Raw genomic sequence first — 20,504 nt, 5'->3', positions numbered from 1 at the left:
GTTTGAATCCCCATTGTTTAGATGGCTGTGAGCAGTGTTAGATGACCTGGTGGTTAAAACATTGGTGGCTCACAGACATGAATGTTCCCATCTTTGCTACCAGCTGTGCAGCTCCAGTGGTGGTAGCCATGGTGGGAAATTTTAAGAAAAAAGTCTAGTGTGGACTCACTGGCAGATATGGAGAGTGGTGTGAACTGCAAAGCCTCAGAGGCAGCTCTGACAGGCATTGTACCTCACACAGGCACTGTGGCTCCAGAACTTCCTGTAGGGTACCACTGTTAAACCCCATAAGGAAATGGAGCATGCACTCACTCCCCTCCACAGCCAACCAGTTCTGCTGGTGCAGAACAGAAACTGGGCCATGGCACAGCTTCTTCCAAACTTCCTCGAGATAGCTAGTGATACTAAAAGTGCTAGTACTGCATAGTCATTGCACTGATGTAAGCATGAGTACTGTCATTTTCACCAGGCCCTTGCACACCTGCTCACTGGCTGGTTGTATCACACTCTAAAGGTAAGAGAATGGAAAAATCCTTTGTATCGTTTGTCAGGCATGAACGAGATGAACACATAAGGTATTGTTTACCAAGAAAAATATATGCATTAGTCATTCAAGTTTTGTCTACTCACAGATGTTAAGTTACATTATTTTAATTTAATTTTAAACCAGTTCAAACTGTGTGGACACTCTTATTTTGATTTAAGAGTGGCTTATTACACTTTAGCTTAATCAACGTAAATCAAACCAAAATAAATCTGATTTAAACCAAAATAAGAATGTCCATTAGGACTTTTGCACCAGTTTAACTAAACTGGTTTGAAATCACACCTCAGATTAAGCTGGTGCAACTTCTTTGCATAGACAGGATCTACAGTTTAGAGGCATCCATAGGGCATATATCTAGAATAGGAATAAAATGCTGCAATTACCTTGTAGCATATCTTGCTGCAGATATTGCATTCTTCAAAAGAAGGGCATTGTACGGTCTTACAGAAATAGAACAATTATAACATTGTGCCTTATAATTTATAATCCAGTTTTGAACTAAATACATTCATTTGATGCCTCTACTATCTTCAAACTTTTAAGAAGACAAGAGAGCCATCAAAAATGTCACTTGTAAACTTAGTTTACAGGCAAGTGCTTGCCACAGCAAGGAAAAGAAGAGTTACAAAAGAACATGAAAATAACAAAAATACATACATAAAAAGTGGCTGCATTGAGAGAGATTTATTTTTGAATGGGAGATGCTTTAGTATTTAGCAAATCAATCTACAAAGAGAGTCACAATCCTACCCTGGAATCCTTTCCCCAGTTCTTATTGCTCATGGCATATTACATTGTACCATATACAGCATAGGGTCATGAAAATTCCACAGCTTATTTAATTGCGACTCTTCAATGAATTTGAAAGGGAATGCTTTATTTCCATGTCTTTAATTTATTAATTTTTTAGCTGATGAAGTATTTTATTTTATTAACCCTTGTATCTGAGAGCTGATGCTTAAAAAAAAGGGCCCTTGGCTGTATTGTGAAGGCCTGGAACTGAATAATGCACTTTAATAATGAGGGATAGAGCTATGGCTTTCGCTGATGGCTGTGACCGGCTCTGTGACCTGATTATGTCGCAGAGTGTCAGCAGCTGAGACACTACAAAAGCGAGCATATCCCATCAAATCTATCTCCATTGTAATCACTCTCACTGCTGAGAGCCTTGTTAGGAGCAGAGAATCCATCAGGCCTCATTAGCACCATTTACTATCAAGAAGCTCAAAGAGCAAACGTGTGCCCTCTCATCAGAATAATGAGAACCAAAGTACATCCATTATCAAATTGGATCAACAATGCCACTCTCTCTGTTTAGTTTTGCAAACTAATTGCAGATTAAAAAGCTGTACAGATAGTTATGTATGTTAAGCTCTGTGGACTGCACCTAAGGTTCTCTATATGTAGAAGGTGTTCATATCCAGGGAGTTAGGCACATGTTCAATGTAGATTGAGTTCTTTAGATGGTATTCTTAAATGATACTGATATCATTCTTTAAATCCACTGTATAATTAACATGTTCATTATTCATGTATATTAACACTGACATTATTTTCACATGAATGTCAAAAAAGGAAAATTAGGTGGTTTTGTTCTCTCCTCATCACAACACAGTTTTATAAAGTTATTAGATTTCACTTTTTTAACATGCTATGTTCTTCCACTCTCTGGTGTCATTTCTATTTTACAATTCCTCGGGTTGACAAAATGAATATATTTCTTCTTAAAAAGCTCTTGCCCTTATTATAAAATAACGGAACTTCCTAAGCTGCATTGCACCCTCACTTCAAGCCCATGTAAACCCTGCTGAAGTCAACAGGATTGCAGGAGTGTAACTGAGGGTAGAATATGGCTGTATATTTTAGTCAAGTAGAAAACTGGGCTGGGGGTAGCCTTTGTAGTAACCATCACCATAAAGCATGCTTTCAAATCTGTAGTGATTTAAAAGCTAGGAATTCAATGGGCATTACCTCCTTCCAAAATATTAATACCAACAGCTAAAACATAAAATGTCTATGCTTTCTTCTGCATGCAATAGAGTAATAAGAATATTCTATTTTTCTGCATCTGAAATAATTCCAGATGCAAAAGTGGTGCCAGAAGCCCAGTGCTGTTGTACAAATGGGCTTCTTAACTTTGAAGACAGAGTAACCTAATTTGCCTGTGAATATAGACAATTAACATAGAGTTTTCCACTTACATTATAACAAACTAATCAGGTGATGTAAATTTGTTATCCAAATGATAAGGTCTCTTCTGATATCTTGGTTGTGAAAAACTCAGGCTTCTCAAATAAGTAGTAGTGACATAAGAAAAGAAATCATACCATCATTTTTAAATTCCAAAGTTAAATCAATACAAATTTGCTACATAAAATGTTGTCACACTTGTATAACCTGGACACTCGGAACATAAAAATGGTTGGAGTTAAAGGTCAAGTCATATGTCACCCAAAAGGTAATTTCCCCTAGATTTGCAATAGGATCTCAGATTTGACCTATATTATGTCACTGTGTTACAAGGGATTAAGGATCACCATATATTTAGTCAACAGACAGACAATTATACAAGACCTAAACCTTTAAAAAAAAGAAGGGGTCTACAATTAATATGTTTGCACATGCAAATGGTAAATCACCTGAACCTAACTTTCCAGAGATGACTAGTGATATGTGGTTCCAAACTTGAGATTCTTTGAAGGAGCCTGATTTTCAGAGGGCAAGTGCTCAGGACTTTCTGAAAGTCAGACCCCCTTAAAGGGTCTCAGGTTGAGCACTCAAAAAAGCAGAGGTACCCAAATCAACTACTCACTTATGGATTAAGTTTTAAAAGTCAGACCCACCATTTTTGCTGCTTTGCTGGAATTGTATTAATTGGCAAGGGCAGACTCAACAGAACTCCTCAGTCTAAAACGCAATATGTGTGTTACATGGACGGATAGCTTCAGAAGCATGCTATAAGCAATAGACTATTGTAGAGATGGCTGCTATATTTTTATTATTATCATGATTATTATTTATTTACATTGTGATAGTGCCTGGGAGCTCCAGCCATGAGCCAAATCCCTATTGTGCTAAGCACTCTACAGACACATAACAAAAAGACAGTCCTTGCCCCAAAGAGCTGAATAGACAGAAATACACTGTACTTTTATTTAACAATAGAGAAAAAGACTTTTTCTGAGCCCCTCTCTTTCTCTGAAACCTGTGGAATTATTAGATTTTTACTTTACCTGTAGAATAACTAGCAGTACCCTGGCCCAATTGACTATAGTTTCATTCATTGATATATTCATAATACTAATTCATTAAGCACCCGACTTACCTATATATTTCACTTACACGTTTTCTGGAGAGAATATGTAAGGAAAAACTACTGAAAAACTAACGTGGATGTATATCTTCAACTCTTACAATTTACATTTTAGGAGCCAAGTGTTTCTTGTGAGAGAAGAATATGCACTATTTCTGGAGCACACATATAAAGAAGCAGGCCTTCTAGATGGAGGTGATCTGACTATGAATTATAGGTATTATAACCAACTTTTCTTCCATACCAATACCCCATGCCTCCAGAAATCTTAATAGGCTTTTGAGAGCCTCCATTTAAAGCTGGCTGCATAAAATGATCCTTTGATGAAAAGGGATTGAAACAAGGGTTAAAGTAGACATTGAAAGGTTATTGTAGAGGGCACATTGTTCATACAATCCTCCTTTAATATGTGTGGTGTGCACCTGCGATAAGATGATTCATTAGATAAAGCCTCACTTTGACAAGCTCCATCGTTCAACCCTCGGGGTAGTGATGGAACAATTCTGCACCCACCCAGTAAATATAACAAGGTCAGCATTTTTTCTGGGACTTAGATGGGGAGACTGAAGCTCAGGATGCATCTTTGTTTATGTTTTATGTAAAAAAATCCCCATAAAGTTTGAGGATGCCGTTTTTGTTTTGTATTGTTTTACTGTCAGAAAAAAATGTAACCTTTGTCTCCAGTAAAAAATACTTAGTGACGTAAAATTATGAGGAAGAAAGGAGAACTTACAATTTATGCTTTTTTGAATTATAAGTCAAGAACTGTAGAATGAAACTTTATAATCACTGATATGCAGAGCTGTACCAGTCCATCAAACATCTACTGAAGTGTCTGGCATCAGCCTGAATTTTTCATTTTAGTAGTATCTCTTCTAATAACAGGTTTGTTTTTTGGTATAGAGTACCAAATTAGCAGTGGTAATCTTAAACTATATTATAATGATTCTATTCTAATACTATTTGCTGTGAAACAAATAGTCACATTACTTTTGTTACTGACAGATGAGAGGATAAAGCCAGTCAATGATCATGATTCAGGAAGGTACTTAAGAACATGAAGTCAATGGGATCACTCATGTGCTTAAAGTTAGGTGCATACCTTTCTGAACTGGGGCCATATTGCAGGACCAGAATGATATCAGCTTCAGTTAAGACAAATAAGCAACTCTGTAAATAAGCATGATATGATGAAACTTCCCTTTTAGATAGCTCAAAAATGTACAAATTATTGCGTTTAAAACACAGTATTAAAAGGCTTTTAAAAGACAACAGAGCCTCTTGAATTTGCACTAATGACTGGCAGATCCATTACAGGTTGCTAAATTTTGTGATTTAATAAACAATGAGCAAATAATCATACTAAATCAAAGATACTGTATTACAAAATATGCTTTGTTAATTTATTTTGACTAGTGTGGTATATCTTTTATGAACACTTTATTACATACTAATAAACGGTATAGTTTATAAAAATAATGCAGTCTTAGTACTATAAGACCTCAGTGTAGATTTCTGTTATTAAATCTGTGCTTAGAAGTGGGGAGCGACTGCTGTTTTTTTGGTGAGAATTATCGGGTTCTTGAATTAGCAAAGTGAGATTCAGCAACAATCTGCACACTTAAAATACCACATTGTTACATTCTTGTAATCTCTTCCCAAGATTGTATTAGAAAAGCAAAAGCTAAACCGTTTTCAGCTTAAAAAACAAATTCCCCATCCTAACACCACCCCACCCCCAGTCCTAAACATTTCTATTCCTTACCTTTCCTGGTAAACATTATTTATTTATCCTCCATATGTGTACTTACAAATTGCTGTCATGCAAAAGAAATTCATTTTTATTCAAAGATCAATCTGCCATAAGAATTCACCGTTTTCTCCATCTTCAACTCACCTGTCCTTGTGCATTAGTGACTAGTTGACCTGTGACCCCCTGAAGACTGGAGAGTGCATTGCCAAAGGCCTGTGAGCTTGCTATTGAGCCCATGGCTGCTGCTGCTGCAGCCGCTGCTGCTTGACTTGCCAGTGGATTATTAACCAGCTGAAAAAAAAAAGAAAAGATCACGGTAAAACCACTGATGAGCAAGGAAGCACACAAAACACAGCGCTAAATGAATATATAAATGCTACAGTACTAACATAGGGGAATACTCCAGTTTATCCCTAGAGCTTAAGCACTTCTTCAGAGAGGTTTTTATTTCTGATGCACTGGTCCCTTTGACAATGAACGTATCTAAGAATCCCAGAGGAAATTCCATTGTCCCGAAGAACACACTTGTCTTATTGTTCGGAGTTATACTTGTATTTCCTTCTTAGGTGCATAATCTAGGTACCCAAATCTAGCATCTATGTGAAGTCAATGAAAGTTCAGTCTTCAACTTTAAAGGGAATGGGATCAGACCTTAAGTTTTGCCATTAAGATTAGAAATAAATCTTCTTGCTTAGTGTTACTTCAGCTCAACTACTGAACCCAAATATGAGAAAAACCCACTGCTTCTACCGGTTTATACATTCAAGGAATATATGTCAACACAAACACAAATCACAGTCTGGAACTTGACCCTATGATTAAGTTAAATGGATGTCAACTGAAAATGAATAACCATCTCCACAGCTTTCTATTTGCAAAACCAAGGAAAATGTATTGATATAGTTATTTGTTTTTGTCTGTGAATAATTAATTCCAGGGTTCACATACAATTCTCCAGCTGTCGGCATATTTCACTTCTTCTGCCATAATGACATGCTCACTATACAACACAGCATGCATAAAACATTTTCACTGATGGACCAATTTTCAAATGGTCATCTCAACAGAATGTCCAAATCCCACATAAGAACACTCTAAGCAACACTTGGGTTTGTAAAAGAACAATTACATGTTTAAATACAGAGGAAAGTGTCTCACTGGGGATTCAGATGTCCTATGACTAGTACTAGTCATATAAACCAAGCCACAAGTGCTAGAGAATGTTCTGGTGATGAAGAATTGTTGGAGAAACAGACTGGTACAAGAGATTAGACCAGGGGTCGGCAACCTCTGGCACATGGCTCGCCAGGGTAAATACTCTGGCCAGTTTGTTTACCTGCACGTTGGCAGGTTCGGCTGATCGTGGCTCCCACTGGCCGCGGTTTGCTGTCCCAGGCCAATGGGGGCGGCGGGAAGCCACAGCCAGAACATCCCTCAGCCCGTACCACTTCCCGCCGCCCCATTGGCCTGAGACGGCGAACCACGGCCAGTGGGAGCTGCGATCAGCCAAACCTGCTGATGCAGCAGGTAAACAAACTGGCCCGGCCCGCCAGGCCCGCCTGGCGAGCCGCGTGCCAGAGGTTGCCGACCCCTGGATTAGATGGTATCTGTCAGAGACATGCTTTCTGGAATGGAATATCTCTGAACCAGATGAAAGGCTGGTTCAGGTGTTAGCCTAGAACTTGGGAGACCCACATTCAATTTCTTGCTCTGCCACAGACTCACGCAAGTCACTCAGCTTCTCAGTGCTTCAATCCCCATCTGGAAAATGGGGACAATAGCACTTCCCTATCTCACAGGGGTATTGTTAAGATAAAGACATAAAAAAGTGTGGTACACTATGATGATGGGTGATCTACAAGAAGGGAAGGGGGTTTACTCTGCACCAAGAGGGAAGATACCCAGATGGTATTAAATTCCTTCAGGCAAAGAGGGAAGAAACATAAAGGATTGGGTAGGCTGTACTGTACTGTGGGAAGGAGGTGAAGAAAATGATCTTGGAAAAGGTGGCAAAAAGAGGTCAGGGCACAGACCCATAGGTGCTGGAACTAGGGATGCTGGGGGTGCGGCAGCAGCCCATGGCTTGATGTGGTTTTCATTATATACAGAGTTTACAGTTTGGTTCAATGGCTTTCAGAACCTTCACTATACAAATTGTTCCAGCACCCCTGCATGGACCTGAGCCTCATTTGTTTGTTTAGAGCCCAAGACTGGAATCCCCTTCTCCTCCCCAATTCTGAAGAGACACCCAGTTACACAGCCCCCAAACTGTTCTAGTGGGTTAAAGAGAAAATGCCATAGATGAGAAAATGTATGATGATAAATCCTGTTTAGCCTTCATTCTGTTTTTATGTCTATTTGAATAAGGTTTATTAAAAACAAAAACCCTTTGTAACAACAAGTACACGATCTATTCTGGTCCTAGATATGTGCCCCAAAAATATGTTCAGGAAGTAAAAGGGATATAGAATTGGGTTTTTTACCATCCCACCTGGAGTAAAAAAACAAATCTCTCAAACAGCTGGAATATTGCTGCTAGGAACACTGAGCTAAATTCCGCTGATATATCACATGAGACATTGATCCATTATGCGATGGGTTAAAATATGTATAATGAAGTTTCTTATCAGCATTGAGGATATATCATTTCATTTTTTAAAAATAATTTCCATAGATGTGTGGGAGCAGAATATAGACAACTTGCCTACTTTAGTAAATTATATTTATTCACTTTTACATTTTCTCATCCTCATCTAAGAATGCAGAGATAGAAAAGCAGGTTATTTATTATGATTCATATTAGCATAGAGCCTAGGAGCTCCAGCCCTGACCAGGATCCCACTGTACAAAGCACTGTAGGAACACAGAAGGAAAAACTATCCCTGCCCCCAGAGAGTTTACAATCGAAGTATAAGACAAAAGACAATACATGGATACAGACGGCCCAATGTGGGAGTACAAGGCCACAAGAAGACAATATTGCTCAGGATGACAGGCAGTGGTCCTCAGCACACTAGAGGAGAGTTTTAAGGAGATATTTGAAGGTGGATAATAAGTTGATGTTGTTACAGAACATGGTTACAGAAGCACATCCCATGTGAGAGGGGTAGCAAAGGAGAAAACACAAAGTTGCTTGTTTGAAAATTTAACAAGTGGGCGATGGAGGCTGGAATCATGGAGCTATTGGACGCAAGAGTCAAACTTCTGATACTGAATGAGAGAGAATACGTCAACTCTCGCCTCCAATCAGTCCGTGCAGGGACCACGACCCCTGTGGCAGAATACAGAAGACTGATTTGGAGCAGCTATACTTTGTAATAATCTGAAACATGTAATACAATAGGATAATGCGTCTGTTTCATTTAGCTTTACCCCTAAAGATCAATCCAAATCTTTGTGCCTGCCCTGTAGATAATGGTGGAGAAGTTGGATAAGTAAGTGGGGGGACCATGATAAATGCTGATTCATCAAAACCAAGTTTTCATGGGAAGATTCCAGTGGAATCTTCACTGGGAAGGGGAATAGGTAGAGGTGTGTTTGTCTTTCCCAAAAAGTTGGCCTACTTGCCTGAGATGTGGGAGGTTCAAGTCCATGCTCCAAATCAGGCAGAGCAGGGATTTAAACTTGGGTGTCCCACATTCTCAAGGGAGTACTCTAATCACCAGGCTATTTTTTTGGGGGGGGGGTTTGGGGAGGGAAGCCTTTGTCTTGTTTTTTGTGAAACATTTCAAAAGGTCTCTTGTTTTGTCTTGATGGTAATGGCAATAAATTCCAAAACTTCGCTTTGTTTCCACAGGATGGAAAATCTGCTTTCAGACCAGCTTTATAAGGTTCTACCAAATGTGAATATGAATATCCCAACCTGCCCCTAAATCAGATTTTAAAATAATAGATTTTCCTTTGACTATTTTCAGGAGCTGTTGCAAGAGATTCAAACTTTCACAAACTGATTCCTTCTAAACTTTGATGGAAATTGGGGATGGAGGACTCAAGTGTATCCTAATTATTTGGACAACAGGATAACATCTGACATATTATACCTTGCTCTAATTTTAAAATAATACCCATTAGCCTCTTCCAACTCCGGCTTGAGAGATTTCTGCTATTTCTGAATGCAGACGTTAGCACTTGGGAGCACTTATTGATAGAAATATATTATGAAAGATCCCATTAAAGGACTCTTCAGTATTAGTTTCAGTTTTTAAATAGTGATTTCACTTAGAATGCTGAGGCTCTTCAGAGCTGTCACTTCCAGTGCCTGAGTTTCTGCTTCCACTCAAAGCAGCAGCTGTAGCAGCAGGTCATGGACAGCATACTTTAAAATGACAGGCCTAACTTCTCAAGAGTGCCCCAGTGCCTGTTAATGAAATTATCTTGAAGTTCTTATGAGGAGGAGCCCTGTAGGATCTAAGTTGCTTCAATACATTTTCCCAATGTCCCAAATCTAACCTCTCAGAAAGAAAAGTCTATGGATCTGATTCTGAGCTCTCTCTTACACTAGGGTAAATCAGGAGTTACTCCACTGAAGTCAATGGAACTACATTATTAAAAGAATGCTGTAAAATTAAGAGAGTAAACTGGTACTCTTCTGCAGTAACATTTTGTAGTGTTTGGAAATACTCATTAAAAAGTGCATTTTAAAAAATGCGTGCTGGTGTCGTTAGCACCAGCTTCTTACTCAACAGCAACACGTGCCTACTCCTTGTGGTAGCAACTTGTGCATATTCCCTGTGATAGAGTATTTTTTCCAGTAATGTGGTGTCCGAATGAATTTATCAAGATAATCTGAACAAGTGTTTTTATTTACATTGAGCAAAATATCAGTTGTGATAGCATGTACACTCATTTGACTTTTCACTCCAAAGTGTTCATCATAGTGTACGCTCATTCCACTGCACTGGTAAACAAAGGTGAAATTCTACTAAGTAAAGCAATGCCTCTTTAACAAATATTAAGAAGAATGCAAATGGTTTGATTAATGAAATGAAAAACCAAGACATTTCAGGATACTGAAGCATAGTATCAAAAACTAGGCCTGTCAATTTTATCGTATGATCACTTTATGTAATATCAATAGATGAGGAGAATAAGGATGTGTGGGTTTTTCAACTATTTGTAGAAAAGGGTGAAGGGTGAGGAGACTTCACTTAAATGCAGCATTGAAGGAGTGGGTATATTATAGAGTAACAGCTTGAATGGTTATGCTACAAAAGCCTGCTTGTTTCCTAGGTGGGCTTTTTAAACTCTCACATTTCTGGTCACTATCTAAATCTGAAATTACTGTAGAAACTTCATAGTTTTAATAGCCAATGAAGTAACCTTGATCTGGCACATTCACATGCATCTGGCAATAAAATATCCAACCACTGAAAGGTATTTGTTTAAAATAATAAACAATCCATGCTTTATTAGATGGCACCCAACCAAATCCTGGATCTGAACATCCCCAGAGCTTGGGATGAGTTCAGAAATGACTTTCAGTAAGAACTTTGTGGCAGGCTCCTATCTGTATTGTTAAGAAGTTTGAATGTGGAACGGAAATTTTTGGCTCAAGGCCATCACAAGTTTACTACAATGACACCTGCTCTAGTAGCACTGCCATAACTGAAGGCCATTTGCATTTTATGCCAGGGCTCAGAAATTTTTTGTGTGTGACCTTGAGAGCACACTGAAAGACTCACCTATTTTCCCTTTTTTTTTCTAGGGGAAGCATGCAAGAAAAGGTGTGATTAAGGTTGACTGGGTTATGGAACAGATGAATGGGAAGAGTTTGTTTTAGGGTTGGCATGGAAGTTCTGCTGTGTCTTCATTATTGTTATTACCCACATCATCATCATTGCTTTACTAATCAGTATATCTTTAATAATAACTAACACATTTATAGTAACAATATAATTATTCATATACCTCAAATACCTTAAACAGGTAGGACACGATTTTTCAAACCTCTGAAGCCTAGGTAGAGGGGTGGCTTCAAAGCCTGAGCTCCAGTCCAAGCCACAACTTCAAAGCACTGTCTAGTCAGCTATTTTTAGAGCACTAGTGTGAGCCTTGCTAGCCCGTGTGTCAACCCAGGCTGGGAGGCTTGCTCCAAAATGCTGTGTAGACATACTTTTGATGTTAGGCTCCTAAATAAAAGTGACCTGGTCCACAGAGGTACTGAGCAGCTGCCACTTCCTTTGAAATTGTGCGACTTCCATTGACTCTGCTCCCAAATATCTGACTAGAGCATAGATTTATATTTTTAATTTTTGTAATATACGTGGCACTAATACTTTGCAACCTGGCTCCCTGTAAAATCTAAAAATCTCTGATAGAATCTCATAAAGACACTACAGGTTGTCTCAGCTTAGCCCTTGTAAAGCACCTCAGTGTCACAGGGATAAGCTCCAGATAAATTCTTGTAGAAATAATAAATAAATAATAATAATTAATAATAGCAACACTCAGCATTTATAGAGTTTTACAATCATAAATTTCAAACCTGGGTGCCAAAGCTTACTTCACCGTTTGGCTCCTAAACCAAAGTAGCCTCATTTTCAGAGGTGTTGTGTATATATAGATACATTGACCTCAAGAGAAAATTATTGATGAGCACAAAATGTAAATCTAATTAATTAAATAAAATAAATTAAATGTACAAAAAGACACTCTAGTCTGACATTTGGGACCCCTGTACATTTTAAATCCTAGCAATGTCAGGTGAAGCTATTTTTGTTCTTTTTTTAAAATCCTTTCTTGGATTTTGTATAATGGGATAATTACAACATTTTATATTTCTAAATGAACAATGGTGTAGACTGTCTAATAAAAAGGTTGTCATACAATTTAAATTTGCACTACTCTTTGAAGATGAACTCTTGCTAGGTAAATGTTGGAAAGCAAACCTTTTTTCCACCCAAATCTGAAAACAACCTGTCAACACTTGTTATTTTAAAAAATGTCTGAATAAAGATTTACATGATAGGCCTATAACTATACTATATATCTATACTGCTAAAGTCCATCAAGGGAAACATATACATTTTAAAATTGTTTGAATTTGTATTTTCAAGTTACTGTAGACGACAACAACAATTCTGTACAGCCAAAACAGACATTTAAACATATGCACATATCTATAAAATATTTATATGTAAATACACATTCAGATATATGCAATAGCCTAAATGGTAGAAATTGGGTATTGAAATCTGAAGGCACAGACTTGCTAGGGATACTTAATCTGCTCATTATATACAATTATTGTGGCTGGGATATTTGCTGTCCAAATCTACGCTGAATTGCCTATCAGGAATAAGTACTGATAGTAATATTGCTGATGTGACATGACTTGATTCAATGCAAAGCGACACGACCTGAGGTGCTGGAGAGAACACAGCTCTAATGTGCATCCTGGTATCACTTATGCAGCATGGACACTGGAGTATGCCTCAAAAATGACCAAACTATCTTTATAAACAAGGTGTAGAATGTCTAATGTGGTCAAATTGGAATCATAACCCCAAATCCACAACCTGAGTTTAGGTTATAAAAAAAGCTGTGTATGTGATATCAACAGCAAAGCAGTTAAACAACAGGCACCATTCCCACAGCTCTGCCCCCTATTATAGATATGAATGATGAAGATGATAGTGCATGAACAGGGAAGTGAATGGACATCGTTCCAGCCACGTTGATCTTTGCTTCTTTAACATAGAAGAGAAAAGCGGAGAAGGGGAATTGGGAAGAGGAATACTATTTGAATCCAGTCCTGCCAGGGGAGCTGAGTCCTCAGCCCCTCTCAGGACCGACTATGCCTTATGTTTGACAAATAGAAAAGAACAAAACTAGAAAAGAAAGTAAATATATATCTTCAGGCAGCTACATGGATACTGGAAGAGTAAAAAAGGAGTTAGGAATAGTAGCTGACAGAATGCCTTAAAATGACAACATTGGGCACCTATCTACAATAATGTAAGTTCCTGGATGTCTAAATTTACTTATTTGTTACAGGCCAATCCTTCATCGGGGTAAACTGGTGTGGTTCCATTTATGTTACTAGAGCTGCATTCTTTACCCCAATTAAGGATCTGGCCCTTTAAGGTTAACCACTTTCTTCAAAACCAAATTTCATCCTTACATGTGGCATAAGCTTACTGTAAACATAAGAAGTCTGACTCGCCCCTGACTTACAGGGGTTTTTACACCAGTGTAATTCCACTGACTACAACGGAATGACTGCTTATTTACACCAGTGTTAGTGAGAGCATTAGGACCAAGGTACGTACCACAATTCTATACTTTTCTGAAGTAGTTGACATACATAGTAGGAATATATGCTAAGGGAATCTCCTAAACTTTCTGAAGAGGGTAGAATCACTTGAATTCAATTTACTGCAGTTCCTTGATTCCTAAGCTGGCCTATTTTAGAATGATTTATCAAACTTCTGAAAGATTCTTTCTACTCAAGAAAAATGGTTACCATAGGGCTCCCTTGTTACCAAAAAAATGAATCCTCATCAAAAGGAAATTGCCATCTGTCCCCCTGGATAAGAGGCTGGCACTTGAGTCTCAGCAATCTGGCTGTAGCAAGGTGTCACACAAGAGACACAACAAATTAATTCCTTTAATCTAAATCATTTATTTGCCTTTAATTTAAATGTACAAATGGGATGTCTACATGTAAATTTGATGATTTGCAGGCACAAGTGATAATGTGCCAAAAACGATGTGGATGCAAATAGAGGCCACACTGAGAAAATGTCATCCTTTATGTCTAGATATCTGAGTAAATCTTTCTGAAATGTTTTGCCTTGTAATACAACTCATTATTTAAATACACACATGCTCTGCACTATTTCACTGAAGACTGGTTCACAAAGCAGAATATTATGGAGAATCCAGGATTATTCACTCCTTTGCATGTGTGTGTGTGAGAGAGTGAGAGACAGAACTTCCATTTAATTTATATGGACATACCTGTATAAATGAAATCTACAAGAAAGTCAGACAATGCCCTGGTTTAAGATTATAAACTGGATGATGTGATGAGATCTTTGCTACGTTTTCCACTCTTGGAATATAACATTTATAATGTAAATAATCTCACATAATGGATCTGCTACCACATAAGCCAATGGGAAAACTTCTGTTGACTTCAACAAGAGCAAGATCACACTCTAACACTAGAGCTGTGGGGAATCTGTCCCTTTTATCTGGCTTCAGCTCCAAATTCAGGTTCACCAAAATTCACATACTTATTTTTGCCAAACCTGGGACAAGATTCAAGCACACTAGGGATAAGTTTTGAGTGCCCGTAGGCCAATTGCTGGTAAAGATAGGGGCCAACCAAAAAGTTCTCATCTGATTTGAGATCCTTACTCCCTCAAAGCTGGAGTGTATTTTGGATCGGGCGCAGTTCCTTGTGGAATCTGCAACTCAGTCTCTCTAATTGAATAATTTCTCAGGTTAATCCTGGGGACATTCTGCACCCAAAATAAATAAAAAATAAAAAAATTCTGCACACAGTATTTTAAAATTCTGCAAAATTCTGCAAATCTTATTTGTCAAAGTAACACTATATAATCATGCCCGTTTCAATTATTCTGGTAATTTATCTCAAAATACCTGTCAGCAAGTATGTCTGTAACAATACAGATATATAAAAATTCCCCCAGGAGTAGAAAGTTAACGAAACCCCTATGACAACCTAATTCCTGTTTCTCTGGCCTCTTCCCCCACGCACTGTGCCAAGTCGGGGGGACGGACACCCACAACCCCTCCCCCCCCAGAGCCCAGCCACAGTGTCCCCCAGCCAATACACCCCAAACCCCTCCTCCCCAGAACCCAGTGATGGGGCCCTCTGACCCAGATACCTGCACCCTTTCCCCCCCCAAAGCACAGCCGCGGGGTCCCCTGGCCCAGATACTCATACCCTCTCCCCCCAATCCCAGCTGTGAGCCCCCCCCTTGCCCAGGCACCTGCCTCATCTCCCCCTCAGAGCCCAGGCACCTGCCCCCTCTCCCCCCAGAGCCCAGCTGTGCCCAGACACCCACCCTCTTCCACCCCAGACCCCCAGGATCCAGAGGGAGAAACAGCCTGATGCTCAGTCCCAGGCTTGCACAGAGTTCCCTATGCATCACCCGCTCCTTCCCTCAGGGTATGTGGGGAACTGCAGCTGCCAGGAACCCTCTAGCTCCCTCCTCCTCCCCACAGCAGTGTTTTTTATGTGCAAGCTGGGCTCTGCCGGGTCCAGCGGTCCCTAATGGTGGCCAGCAGCACTGCAGCCCATTTCTGTAGGGGGAAAGGAAATTCTGCATGCACAATGCTAATTTCTGCAAAATTCTGCATTGCGCAGTGGCGCAGAATTCCCCCAGGAGTATCAGGTGCTGAGCTGCTGCCCACAAGACATATCCACAGGAGCAAAATTAAACAAAAACTTTACCTGGTGTCAAAGACATTAAAAGGCCTATCTCCAAATACTGGTTTGGGGTGGAAAATGTGCAATGTGGTGGGAAACCAGTTGAAACTCAATTTCTGCTGAATTTTGCTTTGAATTTTTGGGTTCATTCAAATCTCAAAATTCAGAACAAAACTTGAGAGGCATAAACCCACACAAAACAAAACTGACAAAAGGGTTTGCCCGAAGCCCTGTGAATGAAAATCACAATCTGATTAAACACTTATAAGAGCCAAGCTGCGGCTACCACAGAACATGTGACCTGCGTGAAGGCAGGGAGAAAGGCGAGGATGCTGGGAATTCCTTCCCCAAGTAACATTCTGAGGCAGGATGCAGCCATCGTTTAGTTCAGCCAAGGTGGTATAGAGAGGGGTGGGTAGATGACCTTTCTCTGTCTCCAATACATTGGACAATGCCTGGGGAACATGTGCTCCTCGTTTTCCAAAGATGGAGCAATGAAGGCCTATAAGCATGCTCTCCCCCAATATCAACAAAGGCATTACATGATTGCCTCTGCCGTATACAGGTATAACGCCTCCAACCACTGCCTCTCTGATGCAGCAACATCTGGTTGCCTCCACCGCTAGAAGGTTTAGTTTGGCTCTAACTATAATACAGGGTGTTCACATATTGGAGAGTATATTAAGATGCCCTGAATAGAGACAGGATTAATTATAACACAGAAAATCCACAGCTTCTGCACACATACATGGGTGGATATGTTATCCTCATCAACAGCAATCTCGGTACATAAAGGTACATGTAAAATGATACTGAGTGTATATCTATCATGACAATGACCTTCCCCACCACAGTTTTCTACAGAAGAAGAAATGCCGAAGGGTTAATGCTGTAATGGAGCCACGTACAACATGTTTCTGCAGAGAACCCTCCTTCTCAGTCACTTCCATCTGATCTGGTGTCAGCAAGCAACCGGCTACCAAAATGAGATGTAAGTCCTGACACAAATGCAGCACTGTCAGAGCTCTATTAGCCATGCTGCACAGGGCTGGGGCCGGCTCAGTTTCATCCCTTAACAGTAAGGTAATTCCAGGTGGAGTTTTGTTAATGTTCTTTTGAGAGGTACACAGAACACAGTTTACCAGCTATTCTAATTCTATCAGTGTTCCTAGAAGCTTAATATTTTTTGCACAACTGTATCTATACCCCATATCTCCCCTAAGAGCTGCATTCTCTTTTTCATTCACTGTTTTATCCTTGGGCTTTTTCTCCATTGTATTCCTTTACTCTGATCTCCTTTCTCTCATCTACTTTCCTGCAGTCTTGGACCTGATGACAAATTAAGTTTGCCATCTAGGTGTTCAGTAAAGAACAGTAAAGAACAGTAAAATCTGTGTAAAATCTGTGTTCATAAGGGTGTGGTGTTGCCGTATTAATTCCTAATTCATTTCAAAGCTGAATATGTATACATTTTACATTTGCAAAATTAAAATGTCATCTAATGATTTGGTCACATGTACAGTATGAAATTTGACAATAGCAAATGGAAATACTGTTCAAGGTACATAGAGTAACTGTTTGTTGCAATCTAAGACTTTGCTACAGTATTAACACTGTGCTACATGCACAACTTCATTGCAACAAAGCAGATAAAACTGAGATCCTCTCGCTCCAAAAGCAGAGTCCCCTACCATTTGAGGTAAAGAACAACTGCTATTAGCAGTACAAAAATATGACATACAAGGATGAGTTATAGAAAATTCGCCATAAAATCCCTAGTCCAAGGATCTTACAATCTAAGGCCACTGTCCTGCAAAGCCTTATGCACATGATTAACTTTAAGAGTCTTTGCAGGATCATATCCTAAATATGAGGCTTGTTCTAGCATTATTTTCTGATTGTGGTTAGCTGACAGTCAAACAGATTGGATACATTTAAAATCTAATGATTTCATGCCAGAAGTAAATTATTTTTTGTGATCTTAAAGCAGTCACATGGGGTATAAGTCATGGCAAATTATTGGCCCTTGTCTCTCTCTGTCTTGTGCGATGTCGAACACAATGTCTGCACTTCAGAAATAATACGTAAGTTATTCTGTATTTGTTAATGGCTGACAGCACAGATGGATGGCATTATAATTATCATTTATAATAATTTCAGCTGTGTGCACTACCAGAGAAGATCTACTCACAGACATTCACCCAACAAATTCTGCTACATGTGCAAAACTACCTACCATCTTTTTCTGCAGCAGCTCAGCTAACAACCTGAAAAGCTGTAACTTTTTCATTAAATCCCGCATTATTGCCTTATTGTACATAGACTCTTGTTCTTCCATAAGGCACTGTCAGTAGATAGATAGATGAATTTCTTCATGTTCTAAGTATTTTCTACTTTTATCTATTGACCAGATTCACAAAATATTTATGGTCCCTTCAGGCACTCTTTGTGCATTACAAAACAAAGGATTTTTGTGCTAAAAATAATATAAGTTTCAAGCTTCTGAGGCCTGATTCTGATTTCCCCTCACACTGGAGTAAATCTGGAGTAATTCCAATGAAGTCAGTAGAGTTACTCTAGCTTTAAACAGGTATAAATGGGATCAGAATCAGGTCCCTTGACTTCCTATACAGAGGTACACAGGATGGCATTTTCATTTAAAATTCTGGAATCAGCTGATTACACTGACGTTTTTCTTGAATCAGGTTTTCCCAATATAAGACCAGCCTCTTTTCACACTTATGTCAGTGTAAATTAGAAATAATTCCAATGAAGTAAAAAAAGATATGCCTTTATATTACCGGTGAGAGATGTGAATCAGGCCCATTAGGTGAGATACTCCTCCTTGTTCTAGTCCCTTTTATGCTGGGTAAAAGAGCTGGAGCAGCATAAAGGGGTTCTAAAAGCCTCATTTCCAGTTGGGGAATGATTCCCTTTGGACAGGCACTGCAGAAGAGGGCCAAAAGGCTGTTCCCTGTGGACTGGTGTGAGGGGGATGCCAGAGGTGGGGCTGGAGCAGGAGGGCCATGAATCATAGAATATCAGGGTTGGAAGGGACCTCAGGAGGTCATCTAGTCCAACCCCCTGCTTAAAACAGGACCAATCCCCAAACAGATTTTTGCCCCAGATCCCTAAATGGTCCCCTGAAGGATTGAACTCACCACCCTGGTTTAACAGACCAATGGTCAAACCACTGAGCTACCCTTCCCCCCTGAAGAGACATTCCAGGTAGCCTGGGGAAGCTGCTATAACTTACACCAAACATCACAAGAGTTGTGACCAGCCGGATACGGGGGTAAGTCAGTGGGGAAATCTCACTACATGTATCAGCAGGGGGTCACTGTCACATGGACCACAGAAATACTTCTCCCTAATTTACAGTCTATGTGTCCCTTCTGCATATTTCTGCATCCTTGTGGGTGTTTTCTGGCTTGATTTGAATAGTATCCTACAGACTAGTCCTTAAAAAGAATCATCCGCAAGCAGATTCTAGTCCTTCAAGAAAGAAAATATGTGAGAGGCACTATACCTATAAATATCGCAAATACATTATTATCTCCCTATGGATTTCACCCTTAGAAACCTGGACATAGAAGAACTCGGGCCACTGCAGTTATGCTTGCAAGAGCTAAATGAAGGCAGGCTTTGGCAGAAAAAGACATTACTTATATATACATAACAGTAAAAATGCTTCCCTTAGAATATAGTATATGCACCCATTTCCACTCTCCAAACTGAGAGCAGAACACGGTCCTGGAAAAACCTCAAGGAAACGTTCTGAAAAAAAGGCAAATGACTCCTATTGTGAGCATATAATGCCCTTTCCAAATCCCTTTGGCCATGATTTTATCTCAAACTATTTCAGTGCTTAACTCTCGTTTTCTGCAGAAGAGAAGGGGCCAAATTCAGATGTAGTGTTAACAAACACAACTCAGTTGACTTCAAAGGAGCTGCACCCATTTTTACCAGGTTCAAACGTCAGCCAATAACTGCAAGGAAGATCCCTGGAATTGGGCTAAACAATCGCTTATTGGATGGGTTTGGCACTGCAAGACTGCGGTAGTATTAGCTATATTTTGATTGAACAGAAATGCAGGTACAGTCTTTTCCCATTTAATTACCTTCCCTTCCCCAACACTGATTAGCAAAGTCTATCTTCCTGATTAAAATGTAGATGCAATTTATATGCTGTTCAAAGAACAGAAACCGAGGCCACAAATAAAGAAGAGGCAGGTGACACACACAACCCCACTAAGTTTACTTTCTGAACCACATGAGGCCACGTTGCCCATCAGACAACCCATAACAAGATGCTTGAGGACCCAAGTTCCAGAAGAACTGGCAGATCTATATATACGGTGTATTACTGGGAAACCAATGATTTAATGTTTTCTTATATAGCATCAGTCTTTAGAAAAATAAAAGTTACATTATAAGCTAATACAAAAGTTGTTTCTCTAGCATGACTCTAAGAGCCATGTTTTCTGCT

The 20,504-nt window shown here is 39.4% G+C and overlaps 1 protein-coding gene across 8 annotated transcripts in view; it reads right to left on the bottom strand.

Annotated features, from left to right (window-relative positions):
- The window catches only part of POU6F2 (POU class 6 homeobox 2), a 337,461-nt gene that overhangs the window by 58,495 nt on the left and 258,462 nt on the right, over positions 1-20,504 (bottom strand). For all 8 annotated transcript variants that reach the window (XR_005594145.1, XR_005594144.1, XR_005594143.1 and 5 more), the window contains one exon: positions 5,758-5,904. Coding sequence is in view for 3 of the 8 variants with exons in the window: in XM_039524933.1 (XP_039380867.1) it covers positions 5,758-5,904 (147 nt within the window). In the remaining 5 variants the exon portion in view is untranslated. The remainder of the gene's footprint in view (positions 1-5,757; positions 5,905-20,504) is intronic.

The sequence above is a fragment of the Mauremys reevesii genome, linkage group 2 (assembly GCF_016161935.1).
Source record: "Mauremys reevesii isolate NIE-2019 linkage group 2, ASM1616193v1, whole genome shotgun sequence".
Taxonomy (NCBI): Eukaryota; Metazoa; Chordata; order Testudines; family Geoemydidae; genus Mauremys; species Mauremys reevesii.
Note: the sequence above shows the minus strand (reverse complement) of the source record. Positions and strands in the feature narration are given on the sequence as shown.